This window comes from Dendropsophus ebraccatus, chromosome 1, assembly GCF_027789765.1.
Source record: "Dendropsophus ebraccatus isolate aDenEbr1 chromosome 1, aDenEbr1.pat, whole genome shotgun sequence".
In the NCBI taxonomy this organism is placed as follows: domain Eukaryota; kingdom Metazoa; phylum Chordata; class Amphibia; order Anura; family Hylidae; genus Dendropsophus; species Dendropsophus ebraccatus.
Window position 1 is genome coordinate 195,668,157 of NC_091454.1, and position 22,216 is coordinate 195,690,372.

The following is a 22,216-nucleotide window of genomic DNA, read 5'->3' on the forward strand; positions in this document are numbered from 1 at the left end:
TACAACTCCCATGCCTGGACAGCCTTCGGCTGTCTAGGCATGATGAGAATTGTAGTTTTGCAACAGCTGGAGGGCCAAAAGTTCCCCATCCCTGCTCTAACTACTCCACAGTCTGTGACCACTCACACATTTGTATTTTCCACTAAGTTGGTCCTTTAGAATTTATTACTGGCTATGTAGGAAATAATTGGTTTCCTTGTATTGGTAATGCGGATTTAACAATACTGCACTAGGCAAGCGAGAGCTAAAAGCCTTGTTTTAAGTGCTGTGATTTCCAATGGTTATTTGTTATTATGTTCTCGCAAATTGCTTTTTATTTTTTTTGGGGGGGTGGGGAGGGGAAGAAAATTACACCTTTAAGCAAAATAGTTTTATTCGTTGCATGAAAATGATGCTCCCCCATTTCCTACAAATTTGTTATTTTTATATATATTTTTTTTAAAGTGCCAAGTTTCTGGAGAGCTTCAGAGGAAATTCTTTAGGCTTGGAGTGATTTCTTACCGCTAGGCATGTTTTCCCGTAGGGAGCACCACCTCCACTGCAACAAATGACGCTTTTATACAGCTCGAGAAGGTACTGTTCCCATCGTGAAGGGACAACTCCCCCCCCTTCCCTTATGCATAATTGGTTGTTTGTATGAAACATAAGTGCCTTGTAAGGATCCACCCACAAGTAAAAAAAAACACAGAGACAGGGTATAGAAAAAAAGCCCTTTTTGTATGGCAGCATCAGCTATGTTTTCGGACGCTTTTACACGCTAGTATTTTGCATCTGTATTTATCTAGAGTCTTTCCATTTTCACCCAAGCTTTTGGCTTAGGCTCCGTGCACACGGAGCAAAAAAGTGTCGGAATGCCGCCAGCCTCCCTGTCATAATTACAGTCTATGGGAGGCTCGTGCGCCTTCTCTCTGTGCTGAAGAATGAACATTCTTCAGCGCGGAGAGAGGAGGCGCGCAAGCCTCCCATAGACTGTCATTATGACAGGGAGGCTGGCGGCATTCAGACACTTTTTTGCTCCGTGTGCACACAGCCTTACTCTGGCACGTTGTTATACTTGCTGACAAAGTCCACAATAGCCACTTCTTCACACAGGAGAATACCACCATCACCTTCATGGTGAGTACCATGGTTCAGCCGTGATCCAATCATTCAGCATTTGAATATTGGTGGCTGAAGTAATTGTTGTCCTAAGGGGCCTGGGAAAACAAGGATACAGCCATAGGCCATGTTCACATGCTGTAAAACAGCGGCTGTTCTGGGACACTGTTCAACCCGGCCGATACTGCAGAACCAAGTTACGCTCATGTCTATTCAGCCATTACTGGTTGGTTTCATGAAACTGTACCATTTCACATTTCAGATCTGTTGCACCCAGGACTACCACAGTTCTAAGGTCATCTAAGAACCGTATGGTCACCTGGAATGATTCCAGAATGTCAAGTGAGCCGAATAAGAATTACTATAAAGCCCCATGATGGTCCGAGTCTACATAATAAACGGTGAGCAGGTCCTTGGCCCGGGTACTGAAACTTAAAAAGGGTTTTCTGCGCATCTTAGGGAGCCAGTCACGCATGTGCTATGGGCCAGCATTACAGAGCTCCCAACATCATTTATTATGATGCCGGGAGCTCCGAATGAGTTTAAATCTTTGGGCAGCTGCGTCAATACAGTAGTGTGAAGATATAAACTGATTCGGTGCACAGCACGTCAGACACCCAACACCCCCACCAATTGATCGGCACTACTACAACACACAAACATTGTGTAGTGGTGGCACTAGGTTCATTTCAGAGTGGATAGGCCATCAATGTAAAGTGCCCAGAAAACTACTTTAATGTAGACTCAAAACCATGGCTCGCTGCTCATCTGAGAAGCTATTTGGCAGAATATAGGCCCCACTACATGTTATAACCAAACACCAGAATCGGACCATGAACCATGGTTTTGCATCCTTTCCACTGGAATCAAAGCACTGATTTCGCTACTTGGTCACTAAACCTAACATCTACAACAGGGGTAGGGAACCTTGGCTCTCCAGCTGTTGCAAAACTACAACTCCCATCATGCCTGGACTGGACTTTGGCTGTCCAGGCACCACGGCAGTTGTAGTTTTGAAGCAGCTGGAGAGCAAAGGTTCCCAACCCCTGGTCTATAACCATCATTGACACATACATCTGTAATAGACACGGAGGTCTGCAGAACTGGAGATACACAATACAAAGACTTTTCTGGACTCTTATTGGAAAACACTCCAGGCAGCCTGCAATGGCTATAGGCAATAGCCAGCATTGAACTGCATAGAGAATGTAGGCAAGATAGGCTGTGGATTTAATATCCCTTTAAGAAGAAGAAGAAAAAAAAAAATAAAAAATTTTACATTCTAGGTTTCAATCTGCTTGCAGTAAAGGTCATCGGTGCACGTGTGCACACCATCACCATTATGCTACACAAAGGGTCAAATCCACAAACACTTGATAGTTGCGTTATTACAAAGAAAGTTTTAAGAGAAGTTTTTAAAACACTTGAGTTTTTTGCACACGAAGAAGAAGCTTAACTCTTTGGGTAATGTACAGCAGTGATTCCCCAACCCTCAACTGGTCACGTTTTTTCTTGATAACCTTACAGAAATATCTATGGGATATCCTCACAATCTGACCGACTGGGGGCAAAAGCAGACTTGAATCTGATCTTCAGCACTTTGCATCTTGGATATCACCTCTGTATTACGACATCTAACGCACAACTATAGGCTGAGGATCACAGAGACCAGGAGAGATTCCTTCATATGAATAAGGGAGGGGTAAACACAGACATTCCTATAAGGCCACATCTGATGTCCACCCACTCAGAGGAAAAACAGTCAATTCTCCATATCATCGCGAACAGACATCAAAATCCATCGTCGACATTCGTGTGATCCAGTAACCCAGTTCTTATACATATACGGATTAAAAAAAAAAAAAATCATAGTAGAAGGCCAAGATGCTTTCTTCTGCCATGCAACTGTTCCCTAACAATATTAATTCAGAAAGTCACCAGTGTAGTAGTAGTTGGGCAAGACGCCTCACAGTACGGATCCTACGAGACATAGACCTCAGTCTGCATTGGTGGTGCCCATGAAGCATTGCCCTGCAGCTGTAGAGGTGGCACCTGTAGTACAAGACACAGACGGCCTCACAAGGATTATGGAGTTCTATTTTTGCTCGCCGGTACCTGGTTTCATCTGAGATGCCATAAGGCCTCACACTGTGCTACAGCTGTGGTCTGTAATTGTGGCTTGTGGAGGTAAGGCAGGGCATGAGTATCCCTATTACGCGTAGTCCATCTGCGGTGGGGCGTGCGCTGCCGCCGGCTTTCGCTCGGGGCTGGCTCTAGCTTCACTGCCGCAGTCCTGAGGTCGGGAGGATATGTAATCTCTCACTTTGATCTCCATGTTCCTGGCGCGGAGTGTTGCTAGGTGTAGCTTCTCTAAGAAATCTGGCATCCCTGTGAAAAGTGTGAACGTTACTGGAGTACTCGCAAACATCAGATTATTCAATACCCACATGATTAAAGGGAACCTCTTGTTTCATTCCTGTAGAAGGATACAAGTGCAAACTCCTGGCAATGCCAGAGTTTGTGGCTAAAGAAAGTGGTATATTAAAAATGCCATAAATCCCATAGACTTGTATTGCAACATACTTGCTATGCAAGTCTATGGGACTTCTCTATAACCACACAAAGCTAAAGCTGAAGCTGTCCAGGCATGATAGGAATTGTTGTATTGCAACAGCTGGAGGGCTGCCAGTTCGCCATCCCTGCCCTAAGTAAACATAACCATGCATCCATGTCCAGCCGACCACACACTGCGACTATAAAAATACTAGCCCCATATGAAATGCAGTGATTGACAGTTATACATCATTGTGTTATTAAAGGGGTTATCCAGCGCTACAAAAACATGGCCACTTTCCCCCTACTGTTGTCTCCAGTTTGGGTGGGATTTTGAAACTCAGTTCCATTGAAGTAAATGGAGCTTAATTTCAAACTGCACCTGAACTGGAGACAACAGTAGGGGGAAAAGTGGCCATGTTTTTGTAGCGCTGGATAACCCCTTTAAAGGTTTGTCAACTGTGTTAGTCCCACAGCCATTTCCCTGAACCACGCGACATCTCAAATGGGGTTTTCCAATGACGAAACTTCATCTTAACTCTCCATAAGTAATTCTGTTACTTATTCTAAGGTTTCTCACACTTTCCTTCTGCTTTTGATGCAGAGTGTCTGATCTGTGGTCTTCAATGCCCCACTTCCTGTTTAGAGTACATCCTGTACTGGACTTCCTGTTCCTGCTGGGCACTCTAGCTTATAATTCAGCCAGCTTTGTCTCCCTCCTTCAACACCTTCTTAAGCCTGGGCCATTCCACATGGTGGGTGGGAGATAAAGTTGGCTGACTTCCTGTTTAAAATGTACAGCAGGAACAGGAAGTGTTACGGGAAGTATACTAGACAGAAAGTGGGGGAGTTTAGGACAGAATGACAAAAACGCCAAAGGAAAGCATGAACACACAAAGTTAGTAAAATACCCTTAAATTTTAATGAACTTACCGCTGGACACCATCCAGTTTACACAGTAGCGTGGAAACACCGTCTGTGGGTTGTCACTGTAGATCAGCATGTAATCGAAGCCGTTCTGAGGAGGAGAGAACACTGTAAGGAGAAGTCTACTGTGATCTTATACATAGCCCCATCCCTACTACTGAGGTTAGGTGACCACTCTGCAAATGGTGATTGTGGGTGGGTTCCCACTACGGAATCCGGGTGGATAACCCCCGCAAGCATCTCCACCCATGCCATAGACTCCATTCTATGGTCTGGCAGATTCTGCCATCCACCCAAACAATTCACATGGATGGTGGCATTTGCCCAACCATAGAATGGAGTCTATGATACAGGCGTGAGCGTGGGGCGAGGTACTGAATCCACGGCACGTTATCCATCCGGATTCTGTAGCCCGAACACACCCAAAGAGAGGACAGCAGAAGTGCTGTATCTGGAAGGAAGTAGTCATGTTTTTTTAATCCTGCATAACTTCTATAAGAATTAAGGTATGTTCACACTGAGCAAATATGATGGAATTCCACGGCGGAGCTCTCCACGACAGAATCCCACCGTGCTCAGTGTCCTGTAGTGAGTGAATTGGAGGGCGCGTGTGCATCCGCTTCCCCCCCTCCACACTCAAAGAATTGACATGTCACTCCATTGAGCGGAGAGCCGCGGCAGCGGAGGAGCGCGCTCTCTCTCCCATAGACGGGCAATGACACACTGAAACAGGCAGGATACCGCCTGATTTGCTCAGTGTGGACATAACCTTAGAGTATTTTTTCAGAAATCTGTTGCATCTGCAATATTGTCTGCTCCCCTGTGTGAACAGGATTATTTCCATGACTACTGAAAATACAGAATATGGCGTCGACAAGGAGACACCCCGATTTTATTATCTTAGAATCCACAGGAACGCTACCTCATCAAATGTGGTGTGTGGCCGGATCACCATCTGGGACTGGTAGTTACGAACCCGTACATAGTTAAGAGACTCTGGCACCTCAGGATGCTCCACCGCCCTACCGGATCCAATAGAAAGGGTAATTTAATTAAAATTAATTTGAGATTAAATTGTCTTCTAAAAAATGTTTAAAAATAAAAAAAAAAAATTATATATATATATATATATCAATCATTACCATAGTAATAAATAATATAATTACCGAGAAACCAGAATCATGGTGTTGTTCTCCAGGTCCACGTGATATTTCCTGACGTAGACATAATCCCGGGAATACATTGGATACTGTAAAAATATAAATGTTCATACACATAAGCATAGTGTCTGGTTTGGCGACACCTTGTGGGTTTGATCTTCTGGCTCCACTGCTGAAGCGCGTCCACCACTCTCTTTATATAGCGATTCAGCTGTTCAGTCGTGAAGCCAGATGGCAGGAGAAGCTTTCATTACACAGTGAGGAGGATCTAATCACAGTAACAAGATTACGGGAAGCTTAATCCAATCTATCGTATTATATAGGGTTGGATTTTTTTTATTTCTTTTGTTTTCATCCCTCTAGAGGACCCAACACGTCCATTCATTATACCAGGGATGAGGAACCTTTGGCCCTCCAGCTGTTGCAAAACTACAATTCCCAGCATGCCTGGACAGCCAAAGCTAAAGCTTTGGCTGTCCAGGCATGGTGGGAATTGTAGTTTTGCACCAGCTGGAGGGACAAAGGTTCCTCATCCTTGCATTATATCGACGATTGAACGATTTTAAAGGGGTCATCAAGGGTAAAAAAAACATGTCTGCTTCCTTCCAGAAACAGCACCGCCCTTGTCCTCAGTTTGGATGTGGTATTGCAGCTCGGGTCCATTGAAGTGAAAGGAGCTGAATTGCAATGCCACACACAACCTGAGGACAGGGGTGGCGCTGTATTAAATAAAATAATATTAAGACTCACAGGGAAATGAGTGACCCAGTGAACGACTTCAGATCCAGACACCACGTCTCTCTCAATCACTTCCAGTTTAATGACCAGCGCGTCCCACTTCTTACGATACTCTGTGTCCAGCTGAGGGCAAAGTACAGAATACTGAGCTCTAGAACATAGAACGTGATCAGGAACATGACACACATGAATGGAGGCAAAGCCTACCTGAACATTAAAGAACTGGCGAGGCGTCACATCCTTGTACGAGCCAAACACTGTGGGCGGCAGAACAAAGAAACATATCAGCAGTGTAACAGGAAGGTCACAAACACAAGGTTGTCATTATATATATACACCTATCAAGTCAGAGCTACGTGAGGGCAGAAGCGCGTTTGATGACTTTGGAACATGAGTGTCACAGCGGTGCCACAAAAAGGGGGTCACACATACAGCACAAACACAGCTCAGGGTGGGAGTGAACTAACGCAGTTGGTCTTAGGGCCCTATTCCACCAGACGATTATCGTTCGCATAATCGTTAACGATCTCAAACGACCTCTATTGCGAAAGACCTAAAAAACATTTGCAATAATTTTTTTCTTCGCTATTGCGTTTGTATCTACAGCGAACGACATCTTATTCAATGCGAACGTTTTGCGAACGAGCAACAATAACAATAGGTGCAGGTCTTATAAAGCGATCAACGATTTCTCGTTCGGTCGTTAATTGTTAACTGCATTTCAACCGAACGATTATCGTTTAGATCCGAACGATTTAACGATAATCTGAACGATAATCGTCCGGTGGAATACGGCCCTTAGGATATAGTCACACAAGATAAACGGACGACTGAACTTTCATGTAGATTTGACAAGGAAATATCTTAAAATCCGTATCAAAGATGATTAGATGTGGAATTTTTAAGTGCACTGGGATGATTTCACATGGAATCTGTCAATCCTTAAAGCAGAATTCAAATCCACGTCTATAATTTCTGTTTAAAGTGGTACTCTGGTGAAAACCAAGTTTTACCGATTTGTAAATGACCTCTATTTAAAAACCTCAAGTCTTTCAGTACTTGTCAGCAGCTGAATGTCCTGCAGGAAGTAGTGTATTCTTTCCAGTCTGACACAGTGCTCTCTGCTGCCACCTGCTGTCAGGAACTGTCCAGAGCGGTAGCAAATCCCCAAAGAAAACCTCTCCTGCTCTGGACAGTTCCTGACATGGACAGAGGTGTCAGCAAAGAGCACTGTGTCAGACTGGTAAGAATACACCACTGCAGGACATACAGCAGCTGATAAGTACTGGAAGACTGGAGATTTTTAAATAGAAGTAAATTACTATTCTGTATAACTTTCTGACATCAGTCGATTTATAAACAAACAAACAAATTTCACCCCTTTGTAATAAATATTAAAAAAAACAAAAACAAACAGGACTTTGTCTGCATGGGCCAATAGGACCAAAGGTACAGATCACAGGGCCCCTACTGAAATACATAGGGTCTTAGGGGGAGATTTATCAAGCATGGTGTAAAGTGAAACTGGCTCAGTTGCCCCTAGTAACCAATCAGATTCCACCTTTCATTCCTCACAGACTCTTTGGAAAATGAAAGGTGGAATCTGATTGGTTGTTCGGGACAACTGAGCCAGTTTCACTTTACACCATGTTTGATAGTGACAGACTACAACACAGGTTAAGGGGCAGCTTTTAGGTAATAGATATGGTAACCAAGGGTAAAAGAAAGGAAAATGGCAGAATCTGCATCACAGTTGGACTCTTATTACTTAGTATGAACGTACCCTATAGCTTGGACTACACAGTAATTTTGACCAGGGGTCACACAACTAAAGATCTCAGTGTGTCTCTCTGCATGGATCATATGATATCGCAGCTAAGTGTCCTTTTCCATGGGCCGATCAATAATGTAAACGAGCGCCGATTTGCTAGATTGGCGCTCATTTACTGGGCCTATTACACGGCCCGATAATCGTTTAACGAGGGCTGCAGGGACATAGTTACCGATGTCCTTGCAGTCCTTGTCATCATACTTACCTAAACATGTTGCAGGTCTTCTCCTGCGCTCCTTCCTGCCGGTCCCGGGCGCAGCAGCAGCTTTGGTGTGGCCTATCTGAGCTGACAGACTGCTCAGCCAATCACTGGCTGTGGCGATCCTGGCCAGTGATTGGCTGAGCAGTCTGTCAGCTCAGACAGGCCACACCGAAGCTACTGCTGCGTGCGGGACCAGGAGAAAGAAGGAGCGCAGGAGAAGCCCTGCAACATGGTTAGGTAAAGCATGCTGCTTGCGAGATCGCCGCTGCACGTCGCTATTGGTCGGTCGGTGCCCGATCACTTTTGGTTTGAACCTAAATAAACGATCAGCTGATGACACGATCATCGGCTGATCGTTATCTCCATTCCACGGAGCAATAATCGGCCGATTATCGCTCCGTGGAAAAGGCCCCTAAGCAAAGTGAAAACAGCGGCAACCTTGTCTTCACGTTGTGTGCGGTATTACAATTCAGCTCCATTTACTTCAATGAGACTGAGCTTCAAAACCCCACACCAAAGCTGAGGACAGGAGAGGTACTGTTTCTGGAAGAAAGCAGCCATGTTTATCTAAGCCTGCCCTAGACAACCCCTTTAAATCAAAGTTTAGAGGCACTGCCTCACTGGCTGAATAGGCCTATACACATGCACAGCTGACAATCTCACCTTTCTTGAGTTGCACCCAGACGCCTACTGATCAAAACTCCTACTGTACTACCTATTACATGTCCATTCATAAAACTCCCCTTTAAGGAAGCAGCTGTACTTTTATAAGCTACAGCGGCGATCTGTCCAATCCTAGATTACCATCACAACTTCCAGCACATTAACCCACTTACTTTGCTATAAGTAGAACTACTATCTATAATCCACTCGCTGAGCGGCTCATACACAATGAGAAAGGAGTCGGCTAAAGACTGGAGGGAATCTGTCACCGGGTTAGCCCTATGTCAGGGCAGCATAAGCAGGTGGCAGACCCCCCCATCCCAGCTACGTATTACTTACAGAAGGCTGGCAGTGGATGGCGGGGGCAGCTGTTCATAAAAATCCAGGACTACAGCAGCTACAACACCAATGAGATCTGCTTCATAAAGGACACAAGTGACACTGCCCTGGAAGCCGGTATCGGTCACCAGTCTATGCGGCAGGAAGGAGACTATGATATTGCACCATGGATAGTGCAGCCCAATGCCAATGCCCAATGTCCAGCATACTAGCAGCACAGCATTAGTGATGCACACTACAGCTACCAGCATGCCCAGCTCACAGTTAGAGGCACCATAGGGCACAGGTACAAAAACACAGCCAATAATCCCATCCATCAGCATGCCTTGATAACTGGGATTCTTGTGCGTACAGCTACCTGGGCCAATAGTGCTGGGAACAAGGCACGGATAGATAGATAGATAGATAGATAGATAGATAGATAGATAGATAGATAGATAGATAGATAGACCTCACCTCTGTACTGATACAGGTGAGTCCCCTCCATATAATATATATATATACACACATATATACACACACACATCCCTCACCTCTGTACTGATACAGGGGAGTCCCCTCCATATAATATATATATACACATATATACACACACACATCCCTCACCTCTGTACTGATACAGGGGAGTCCCCTCCATATAATATATATATACACATATATACACACACACATCCCTCACCTCTGTACTGATACAGGTGAGTCCCCTCGATCGGTCGCCTCCACAGCCGAAAGTCTTTTTTATCCATTACCAGCTCCCAGCCATCCTCACTGTCCTCATATGATGGGGTCTGCCCTGGAGATTTGTGACGTGCCAGCTGCATGCGCTTCATCTCCTCCGCCGGCCTGTAGACGAAAGGATCAGTATGAATGGAGGAGATCAGCAGATCAGATATACTGTAAAGTATCATATTATATTATACTATATATAAATACACAGCAGTAGCGTACTTTGGTGGGGGCAGAGGGGGCGGTCGCTCCCAGGCCCACACAAGCAGGGGGCCCACTGAAGATTTTGCCAGTTAATGCTGTCCACAAAAGCTATTGCAGAGAGACTTAACAAATGTCTACTGGCTGTAGGTGGCCCCTGGCTAGCAACCAGAGCCCACACAGCTACAGAATGTTGTGTCTGACCATTTAGCTGTATGCGAGGAGAACATACAGTTGAATGCAGCAGGGTGATTGACAAAGCGAGGAGAGCATTGGCTCTCCACCCTGCCAATCACTGTTGTGGCCACAAGAGGCCGTTCCCCCCCCCCCCCCCCTTAGAGCTGTGGGACATGAGTGATGTCACTTGTGCGCTCACAGAACAGGGAGAGAGTCAACATCAAAAGACTACAGTACTGCAACCGCACAGCAGGTAAGTATGGCTTTTTTCCCCTTATTTTTAGTGGAGGAGACCTATGTGGGTGGGTGGGGCTAACTCCTGGGAAGGATGTCATCTATGGGGGTTGGGGTATGGGATATGCTGGCTAACTGAAAAGGGGGTACCTAATCTGGAGGTACAGTCTACTCACAGTGGTGTAAAAGGATGATAAATCTCCCTCAATGTATCTATAGCTCTCTCTGATCAGGGCATTCTCTCTACAGAACCTAAATGTGTTAAAGGGGTCGGTCACCAAATTTTTTTTTTTCTTTAAAATCAACTGGTGCTGGAAAGTTCCAGAGATTTGTATTTTACTTCTATTAAAAAAATCTCGAGTCTTCCAGTACTTATCAGCTGCTGTTTGTCCTTCAGAAAGTGGTGTATTCTTTCCAGTCTGTAGAGCAGGGGGGTTTCCTATGGAGATTTGCTGCTCTGGACAGTTCCTGACATGGACAGAGGTGGCAGCAAAGAGCACTATGTCAGACTGGAGAGAATACACCATTTCCTGCAGGACATACAGCAGCTGATAAGTACTGGAAAGATTGAGTTTTTTAATAGAAGTACACTCACCGGCCACTTTATTAGGTACACCATGCTAGTAACGGGTTGGACCCCCTTTTGCCTTTAGAACTGCCTCAATTCTTGGTGGCGTAGATACAACAAGGTGCTGGAAGCATTCCTCAGAGATTTTGGTCCATATTGACATGATGGCATCACACAGTTGCCGCAGATTTGTCGGCTGCACATCCATGATGCGAATCTCCCGTTCCACCACATCCCAAAGATGCTCTATTGGATTGAGATCTGGTGACTGTGGAGGCCATTGGAGTACAGTGAACTCATTGTCATGTTCAAGAAACCAGTCTGAGATGATTCTAGCTTTATGACATGGCGCATTATCCTGCTGAAAGTAGCCATCAGATGTTGGGTACATTGTGGTCATAAAGGGATGGACATGGTCAGCAACAATACTCAGGTAGGCTGTGGCGTTGCAACGATGCTCAATTGGTACCAAGGGGCCCAAAGAGTGCCAAGAAAATATTCCCCACACCATGACACCACCACCACCAGCCTGAACCGTTGATACAAGGCAGGATGGATCCATGCTTTCATGTTGTTGACGCCAAATTCTGACCCTACCATCCGAATGTCGCAGCAGAAATCGAGACTCATCAGACCAGGCAACGTTTTTCCAATCTTCTACTGTCCAATTTCGATGAGCTTGTGCAAATTGTAGCCTCAGTTTCCTGTTCTTAGCTGAAAGGAGTGGCACCCGGTGTGGTCTTCTGCTGCTGTAGCCCATCTGCCTCAAAGTTGGACGTACTGTGCGTTCAGAGATGCTCTTCTGCCTACCTTGGTTGTAACGGTTGGCTATTTGAGTCACTGTTGCCTTTCTATCAGCTCGAACCAGTCTGCCCATTCTCCTCTGACCTCTGGCATCAACAAGGCATTTCCGCCCACAGAACTGCCGCTCACTGGATGTTTTTTCTTTTTCGGACCATTCTCCGTAAACCCTAGAGATGGTTGTGCATGAGAATCCCAGTAGATCAGCAGTTTCTGAAATACTCAGACCAGCCCTTCTGGCACCAACAACCATGCCACGTTCAAAGGCACTCAAATCACCTTTCTTTCCCATACTGATGCTCGGTTTGAACTGCAGGAGATTGTCTTGACCATGTCTACATGCCTAAATGCACTGAGTTGCCGCCATGTGATTGGCTGATTAGAAATTAAGTGGTAACGTGCAGTTGGACAGGTGTACCTAATAAAGTGGCCGGTGAGTGTATATTACAATTCTATGGCATTCTCTGGCAACTGCATATAATGGTAGTATGAAGCATATAATCCAGAGCTGCACTCCTAATTGTGCTGGTTGCCCAGGCAAACTGTCAATAATAATGCAGCCATGCAGACCTCTACAGACCTGAGCAGGCTCCTGTACAGCAGAGGAAGGGTACATTATACAGGATTACTGTGCTGTACAAAGGTGGAGTCAGCAAGGAATGCCGGGAGAGTTCAGCTCTGAGGGGTGCAGAATTATGGATCTGATCACTCAGGATCAGCGCTGTAAGTCAATGAGATCTGTCAGGATGACCTTCTCATTGCTCCAGGCCACAATGCAGAAGAAAGCCGCACAGCCATGAGCCTTGATCACACACTGCAGTTTCCCAGCTCAGGTTTTGCTACAGATCCACAGCACGTTTTAATTGTATCCTCCAAAAAACCGCAACAAAGAGAACCGCATAGTACAGTGATTGGACTACAACTCCCAGCATGCCCCGCTATCCCCCAGCCTGTCAGTGCATGCTGGGACTTGTAGTTCCCCGGACATGTGATAAGGCCGGTCTAACCTGAGGATCTCGTCCTCCCGCACACGCTCCTCTTCCCATAGGAAGGCCCCGGTGAGCGCAGCCAGCAGCCTGCCCGTCCTCCCCGGCCTGTTCCCGTAGCGCAGGCCCCGGATGAGAGCCCTGGCGTTCCGTTCTCCATGGCGCTGCTGGGCTCTCCCATAGCGGCACACTGGGGGCAGGCGGGAGCGGAGCCATCCTCCGATCCCCGCCGAGACACCGCGGACCACCTGCTGCCACATCCCGAGGAGAGAGCGCTCAGCGCCAGCCTGCAGCACGCTAGACAGACGCAGGCCGCGACCACACCTTCCCGCACTGCCATTGGTCAGCAGCTTCCAGAACTGTTCGCTGATTGGAGCTGAGAGCTGTCAATCGTAAACTGACTTTCCACTCTGACACCAAGCACAACCCTGCTCAAGGGCAACAGAGATGAGCTGATAACGTGACCGGCCACGTGACCGAGGACTGTACCTGCAGCAGCCGGGTGTGCCGGCCCCATTGTGATAATGGCCGGAAAAGTACAAGATGTTATGGGCGTCCTGTGCTTATTAGTATGGAGCTATGACTGGCAGAGTGGCAGTGCCCAGGAAGGCTGGGGTATAGCTATAGCGGTAGCAGGTGTCCTGTGGGGCTGGAGTATAACTATAGGGGTAGCAGGTGTCCTGTGGGGCTGTGGTATAACTATAGGGGTAGCAGTTGCCCTCTGGCACATGGTGGGGCATAACTATAGGGGTAGCAGTTGTCCTGTGGGGCTGGGGTATAACTATAGGGGTAGCAGTTGTGCTGTGGGGCTGGGGTATAACTATAGGGGTAGCAGTTGTGCTGTGGCACATGGTGGGGCTGGGGTATAACTATAGGGGTAGCAGTTGTCCTGTGGGGCTGGGGTATAACTATAGGGGTAGCAGTTGTGCTGTGGCACATGGTGGGGCTGGGGTATAACTATAGGGGTAGCAGTTGTCCTCTGGCACATGGTGGGGCTGGGGTATAACTATAGGGGTAGCAGTTGCCCTCTGGCACATGGTGGGGCTGGGGTATAACTATAGGGGTAGCAGTTGTCCTCTGCCACATGGTGGGGCTGGGGTATAACTATAGGGGTAGCAGTTGTCCTGTGGGGCTGGGGTATAACTATAGGGGTAGCAGTTGTGCTGTGGGGCTGGGGTATAACTATAGGGGTAGCAGTTGTGCTGTGGCACATGGTGGGGCTGGGGTATAACTATAGGGGTAGCAGTTGTCCTGTGGGGCTGGGGTATAACTATAGGGGTAGCAGTTGTGCTGTGGCACATGGTGGGGCTGGGGTATAACTATAGGGGTAGCAGTTGTCCTCTGGCACATGGTGGGGCTGGGGTATAACTATAGGGGTAGCAGTTGCCCTCTGGCACATGGTGGGGCTGGGGTATAACTATAGGGGTAGCAGTTGTCCTCTGCCACATGGTGGGGCTGGGGTATAACTATAGGGGTAGCAGTTGTTCTCTGGTACATGGTGGGGCTGGGGAATAACTATAGGGGTAGCAGTTGTCCTGTGGTACATGGTGGGGCTGGGGTATAACTATAGGGGTAGCAGTTGCCCTCTGGCACATGGTGGGGCTGGGGTATAACTGTAGGGGTAGCAGTTGTTCTCTGGTACATGGTGGGGTATAACTATAGGGGTAGCAGTTGTCCTGTGGGGCTGGGGTATAACTATAGGGGTAGCAGTTGTCCTCTGGCACATGGTGGGGCTGGGGTATAACTATAGGGGTAGCAGTTGCCCTCTGGCACATGGTGGGGCTGGGGTATAACTGTAGGGGTAGCAGTTGTTCTCTGGTACATGGTGGGGTATAACTATAGGGGTAGCAGTTGTCCTGTGGGGCTGGGGTATAACTATAGGGGTAGCAGTTGTCCTCTGGCACATGGTGGGGCTGGGGTATAACTATAGGGGTAGCAGTTGTCCTCTGGCACATGGTGGGGCTGGGGTATAACTATAGGGGTAGCAGTTGTCCTGTGGGGCTGGGGTATAACTATAGGGGTAGCAGTTGTCCTCTGGCACATGGTGGGGCTGGGGTATAACTATAGGGGTAGCAGTTGCCCTCTGCCACATGGTGGGGCTGGGGTATAACTATAGGGATAGCAGTTGTTCTCTGGTACATGGTGGGGCTGGGGTATAACTATAGGGGTAGCAGTTGTCCTGTGGTACATGGTGGGGCTGGGGTATACCTATAGGGGTAGCAGTTGTCCTGTGGCACATGGTGGGGCTGGGGTATAACTATAGGGGTAGCAGTTGTCCTGTGGTACATGGTGGGGCTGGGGTATACCTATAGGGGTAGCAGTTGTCCTGTGGCACATGGTGGGGCTGGGGTATAACTATAGGGGTAGCAGTTGTCCTCTGGCACATGGTGGGGCTGGGGTATAACTATAGGGGTAGCAGTTGCCCTCTGCTACATGGTGGGGCTGGGGTATACCTATAGGGGTAGCAGTTGTCCTGTGGCACATGGTGGGGCTGGGGTATAACTATAGGGGTAGCAGTTGTCCTGTGGCACATGGTGGGGCTGGGGTATAACTATAGGGGTAGCAGTTGTCCTGTGGCACATGGTGGGGCTGGGGTATAACTATAGGGGTAGTAGTTGTCCTGTGGCACATGGTGGGGCTGGGGTATAACTGTAGGGGTAGTAGTTGTCCTCTGGTACATGGTGGGGCTGGGGTATAACTATAGGGGTAGTAGTTGTCCTCTGGTACATGGTGGGGCTGGGGTATAACTATAGGGGTACCAGTTGCCCTCTGCCACATGGTGGGGCTGGGGTATAACTATAGGGGTAGCAGTTGTCCTGTGGGGCTGGGGTATAACTATAGGGGTAGCAGTTGTCCTCTGGCACATGGTGGGGCTGGGGTATAACTATAGGAGTAGCAGTTGCCCTCTGCCACATGGTGGGGCTGGGGTATAACTATAGGGATAGCAGTTGTTCTCTGGTACGTGGTGGGGCTGGGGTATAACTATAGGGGTAGCAGTTGTCCTGTGGGGCTGTGGTATAACTATAGGGGTAGCAGTTGCCCTCTGGCACATGGTGGGGCTGGGGTATAACTGTAGGGGTAGCAGTTGTCCTCTGGTACATGGTGGGGCTGGGGTATAACTATAGGGGTAGCAGTTGTCCTGTGGGGCTGGGGTATAACTATAGGGGTAGCAGTTATCCTGTGGTACATGGTGGGGCTGGGGTATAACTATAGGGGTAGCAGTTGTCCTCTGGCACATGGTGGGGCTGGGGTATAACTATAGGGGTAGCAGTTGCCCTCTGCCACATGGTGGGGCTGGGGTATAACTATAGGGATAGCAGTTGTTCTCTGGTACATGGTGGGGCTGGGGTATAACTATAGGGGTAGCAGTTGTCCTGTGGGGCTGGGGTATAACTATAGGGGTAGCAGTTGCCCTCTGCCACATGGTGGGGCTGGGGTATAACTATAGGGATAGCAGTTGTTCTCTGGTACATGGTGGGGCTGGGGTATAACTGTAGGGGTAGCAGTTGTCCTCTGGTACATGGTAAACAGTGGGCCAGGGGCATCTCTTCCAGGTTTTGCACTGGTGCCCAGGAAGTTAGTTATGCTTCTACTCTCAGTACTCAGAGCCAACCAGGGACTACCTTATAAGAAATAGCCCCATGCCCTCACCTAATGAAAGGAACCCTCATAAGCCCAAATATGGTGCCCCCAAATTGCCCCTACAAATTTAAGCAACAAGGTCTCCAGAGCTGTCAGATAAGGTTACCCCATTGGCAGCTACAGTAGAGGCCAAATCCACAGTATAGGTGAGCACCTTGATGTAGCCTGTTCCCCTTTATTGAGTGTTTTGGGTGTGTGGCGCCCCAGTCCCAGCTGTCCAATGACTGCTGCAAATTCAGAATGTATTGATTCAATGTCATAGTTCTTGGGGTCTTTTGGTTTCAAGGTATAGATGATGGTGTTATGTGGTTTGGCTCTCCAATCTCCGATGCCAGCTGATTTTTGTGGCCCAGTCCCTGGTGCCCACTGGTTTGCTGGCCCTATCTGAGTTCTGTCTGGTGCTGCTGTCTAGTATCCCAGTCTCTAGTACTCAGTAATGTATAATGCTAATCCCAGGTGGTCAGGCATTTCCCGCAAGTCCTTCATGCCAGGTGGTTCTTTTTATCAGCAGATTATAACAGCAGCTCAGATTGTGGACAGGGGGATAAAATCCTTGGAGGGCAGCTCACACGGACTGATGAAAGAGAGGAAAGCAGATATAAGGCTTCTGTTGGAAACCATATAGTTTGTGTACAAGCACAGAGAGAAAATTGAGCTTATACAGCAAACTGGTGAGGCTATAGAAGCAAAAATAAGCAACATTTTCAAAGGTGTCCATAGCTTATAAGGCAACCATCAGGATTCCCTTGACTTTGTTCAGTGAATCAACAACCATCACAGCATGGTATGGCAGACAGATAGCTATCTTTAGGTTGCAACATTGTTGGAGGTGTATATGGATACAGTACATACCTGTGACATACCAATATAGATTAGGAAAGAAACTCAGCCACTCCTGATCCACATAACTTCCATCCAGCAACACCCAAACATAATACAAGGCCAATGTCTCTGGATCTGGAAAATTACCAGGATACAATGTATTCCAAAGATGTAAACTTCAAATCAGTTTAGAGACATGAAAACACGTGAGGAGATCTGATGAACCCTATCATATATGATTGAGCTGATTGGTTTGTTTTAGCCTATGTTCTCACATAGTACAGTACTATGGTGCTCATCACATGCTAAAATGATCACTCAAAATGTTGCAATATGCCCCAAGTAGGAGCATTAAAGATGTAGGACACAGAATAGCCTTTAAAATGGAGCTAATCTGTAGCCACAAATGTGTCAGCCCTGCAAAAATCCATGGCTACCATTGTGTAATTTGCAGATGTTAAAAAAAAAATGCAGTGTGAACACACCCATAGAGATTACGATCATGTTTCTTATTGGCTGGTTCTAGTGTAGCTGCTGACTAATATGCTTGGGGAGAAAGGAAGAGCTGCGTCATTCTCTTTACTATCTATATAGCTTCTGTAGTACTAGGGATAAATAGTAAAATTAGTAAACAGCTACCATAAGGGTATGTTCACACATCACTTTTTAGTGCTCCAAATATCCCCAGGAGCATAAATCTTAAAGGGGTTATCCGCCTATGTGCAAAAAAATTAAATGCTAGCTGGTTTTACCAAGCCCCCCACTGAGTATTTTGAGCTGTCTCCTGTCTTTAGCTGCTGCCATTCCTGAGTTACAAGTCTTTCTAAAAGCCGATCTATAACAAAGATGTCGCTGGCCAGGAAACTACATTTTCTCCTCTCGCCCTATGACGGCACCCCTGGAGAGGACCACCTCCTCCCATTGGACAGGAAACAGGACCACTGGACCTTTAAAAGAAGCATCTCGCCCCACTCACGCCAGTTTCTGTTTCCTGTCCATGGGAGCAGGACGTGCAGGAGTGTATATCCTCCTGCTTGCTGGTTTTTTTTTTTTTTTTCCTTTTTCAGAAGCTTTTAAGACTGGGGCACCCGGCGTACCTATAGTGCCGTCATCCCGGCCGTATAAGTCTCCGCTGTAGGAGCCACGGCCAAGTCTGCCCTCCGCCCCAGCACCTCCTGGAGAGGGTCCCCGTGTGACCCCGGCGCTCCAGTCCCGAGCAGCGTGGTCTCCTCTGGTGCTGGGTCCTGCTTGGGCCTCTGGGCGCGGCGGCGCGCGCGCGCCCTGGTGGTTCCTGGCAGCCGCCGTCGGCGTGCGTGCGGGACGCGCTTACGTCACGACGCAGGACGCCGGCGCCCCGAGATGACGTCACGCGCTGGGGCCTGTGAGTAGGATATCCTGCGGCCTTGCCGGCAGCATCCGGGCCTCGGCCTGTCGGGGGTGGGGTTCCACACACACGGGAGGGTGTGCCGCATCAGCGCCGCGGCAGGGGGCGGAGCCAGCCGGTCTTCTATCAGCAGGTGCCAGGAATAAAAGCTGGATTCTGTCGCTGAGGCAGTGTACATCCAGGAGAGCTTGCTGCTAGTACAGGTGTACTCAGCCACTGTTTGGTGGTTGTTTTCTCTTTACAAACTCCCAAAAGTTCCAATAAGAGGAATATCATGGAGTCACAAGGCGCTGAACAATCGGATAATCCTCAACCTGAGACCATTGCGGTATGGTGTGGGTAAGAGGGGTTCCCCCCAATGAAGTCTTGTTTCTTATTAGAGTCTAAATAGGTTTTTTCTCTCTCTCTCTCTGTATATTAATCTAGGAGGTTGCTAAAGCCAGGGCTAAACCTAGGGATTGCCCTATATGTAAGAAGAGACTAAGTAGTTCCTACACAAAGACCTTATGTGGGGGCTGCATGAATAGAGTGCTGGATGACCAGGGACCAGCATTCTTGAGAAGTATGAAGGGATTAATTAAAAGGCAGATTCGGGTAGGTGTGTTAATTCCTATTTTTATCTTTTAAAAAGAAAAAGAGAGAGAGAAGAGAATATTTTATAGTACATTTTTTTCTGTGTATTTCAGGCCTCTCTCCCTTCCACATCCACTTCTACTCCCCCTGCAGTAGATCCCGTGGTGGAGATCCCTCCTAGGGAAATCCCAGGTCCTAGTGGGGAGGCTCCGAATATTCCCTATGAGGAGGTGGAGGATGAGGAGGAGGAAGAGGCTGAAGGGGATGAACAGCTATCTGGCCTGGAGGAACCAGGAGAGCTTTCACAGACCATAGAAACCCAGGGGGAAGATACGGCAAAAAAGCTCATGCCAGTTGAACTGGTGGACAATATTGTAAAGGCTGTCAGGCAGACCATGGCCATAGAAGACAATCCACAGCCTAAGTCCATTCAGGACATTATGTTCGAGGGTCTGGCCCCCAGACAACGTCCAGTCTTTCCTATACATCAGAGTCTAAAGACATTGATTACAAACGAATGGGCTCGCCCGGATAGAAAGTTCTTTGTTCCTCGGGCTGTAAGTTCCAGAGACTGTGGGTCTCTCCTTTTTTATACAAAGGATGCCTTATATTATTCCTTGTACTTACTTGAATTTTTTCCTTTTCTTAGTATAAGAGAAAATATCCGTTTAATGCTGAGGAGGTATCAACGTGGGAATCAGCACCTAAGATTGATCCTCCGGTGGCAAAATTAACAAGGAAAGATGCTTTGCCCTTTGAGGATTCCGCATCCATGAAGGACCCTATGGATAAAAGGGCAGAGGTCTATTTAAGGAAGAATTGGGAAGCAACTACTGCCACTTTTAAACCTCTCGTAGCTACTACCTCGGTAGCAAGGGCTACAGAAATCTGGGTGGCACAACTAAAGGAACAGATTAGATCGGGGGCCACTACAGAGGAATTGCTGAGCAAGTTTCCCATCATAGAGGGTTCGGTTTCCTTCATGGCAGAGGCCTCTGCGGATGCTTTAAGATTGTCGGCCAGGTCGGCAGCCCTTTCTAATTCTGCGAGGAGGACCCTATGGCTTAGGGACTGGAAGGGAGATGTCACATCCAGAGCTAAGCTCTGTGCGGTCCCTTGTGAGGGCAATCTTTTATTTGGCTCGGCCTTAGAGAAGGTACTAGAGAAGGCCTCAGATAAGAAAAAGAGCTTCCCACTAGTCTCTACACAAGCAACCAGGCCTTCCAGAGGTAGAGGCAGAAGAGGCAGAGGTGGCACCCAAGTAGGAAGAAAGGACTGGAGGCCCCCTAAAAAAGGTAGAGGTCTTATGTTTTCAGGAGGGGATACCTCTAAGAAACAATCACAATGACGCCAGATTCCTGTGGGAGGGCGATTACAATTTTTTTGTTCAGAATGGTTTGCGATTTCCAACAGTTCTTTTGTGTGTGACATAATAAAGTCTGGACTTAAGATTTCTTTTTTGTCCTCCCCAGGAGAAAGATTTACTATTACTAATGTTACCTCTAATCCCGAGAAACATACGGCCATGGTGACGGAGGTCAGGTCATTAATAGATAAGCGGGTCCTTGTTCCGGTACCGGAGGACCAGAAAGGTAGAGGGTTTTATTCGACCCTCTTCTTGGTTAAGAAGCCCAATGGCTCCTTTCGGACCATTATCAACCTCAAACCCCTTAACCAAGCTCTCTCCTACGAAAAATTTAGAATGGAGTCCATCTCCACGGCTATTCTAAACTTATCCCATAATTGCTATATGGCCACGATTGATCTTCGGGACGCGTATTACCACATCCCCGTTCATCCAGATCACCAAAAATTCCTGAGAGTAGCAGTGAATATAGAGGGATCGGTGTTTCACTATCAGTACACGGCCATGCCATTTGGTATTTCCCAGGCACCTAGGATTTTCACCAAAGTTATGGCTGAGGTGATGGCCCACGTCAGGGAGAGAGACATTATTATTATCCCATACCTTGACGATTTTCTTTTGGTCGGTGAGTCCATGGCCTCAGTGACAGCAGACATCTCCATAGTGGAAGAGGTGTTCTCTAGGCTAGGATGGGAAGTAAATGATGAAAAGTCTAATAAAACCCCATCACAGTATTGTAAATTCCTTGGAATATGCCTAGATTCGGTTTCTCAAAGATCCTTTCTGCCTGAAAATAAGATACTGTCGGTCATCCAAAAGGTCCAGGAACTAATAGACCACCCGGAAGTCGCTATTAGGGGAGCAATGTCAGTGTTGGGACTTTTTACCTCCTGCATCCCGGCAGTTCAGTGGGCCCAGTATCATTCAAGGACCTTACAATTACAGATATTAGAGGTATGGAATAGAGAGACTGACAATCTAGACGATGTGTTTGTTTTATCTCCACAGACTCTCAGGTCGCTATCCTGGTGGACAGAAAGAAACAACTTGAACAGGGGTATGCCTTGGAACATACGAGAGTTACTAACGATAACTACAGACGCAAGCCCATACGGTTGGGGGGCTCACTCAGACTCACTAGTTCTTCAAGGGGTATGGAACCCGGAGCACTCCAGACAGTCACAAAATGTGAGAGAACTAAGGGCAGTGTTTCTGGCACTATCAC

The 22,216-nt window shown here is 47.4% G+C and overlaps 1 protein-coding gene across 1 annotated transcript; it reads right to left on the minus strand.

The window, feature by feature from the left end:
• Positions 1–987: 987 nt before the first annotated feature.
• Positions 988–13,528, minus strand: STARD7 (StAR related lipid transfer domain containing 7). The gene is made up of 8 exons (XM_069943424.1): positions 13,226–13,528; positions 10,191–10,354; positions 6,684–6,733; positions 6,489–6,599; positions 5,745–5,827; positions 5,501–5,600; positions 4,585–4,669; positions 988–3,486 (listed from the first exon to the last, which is right to left on the minus strand). The coding sequence occupies exons 1-8, from the start codon at positions 13,462–13,464 to the stop codon at positions 3,311–3,313; spliced, it is 1,008 nt and encodes a 335-aa protein (XP_069799525.1). The 5' UTR covers positions 13,465–13,528; the 3' UTR covers positions 988–3,310.
• Between the last annotated feature and the right edge of the window lie 8,688 nt (positions 13,529–22,216).

Excerpts from the sequence above, each read along its gene's own strand:
- STARD7 (XM_069943424.1), bottom strand. The coding sequence starts at position 13,464 with ATGTGGCAGCAGGTGGTCCGCGGTGTCTCGGCGGGGATCGGAGGATGG. Across the intron at positions 6,600-6,683 it reads GCCAGTTCTTTAATGTTCAG|CTGGACACAGAGTATCGTAA; the intron begins GTAGGCTTTGCC and ends CTTTGCCCTCAG. Across the intron at positions 3,487-4,584 it reads AAACTGGATGGTGTCCAGCG|GGATGCCAGATTTCTTAGAG; the intron begins GTAAGTTCATTA and ends CACTTTTCACAG.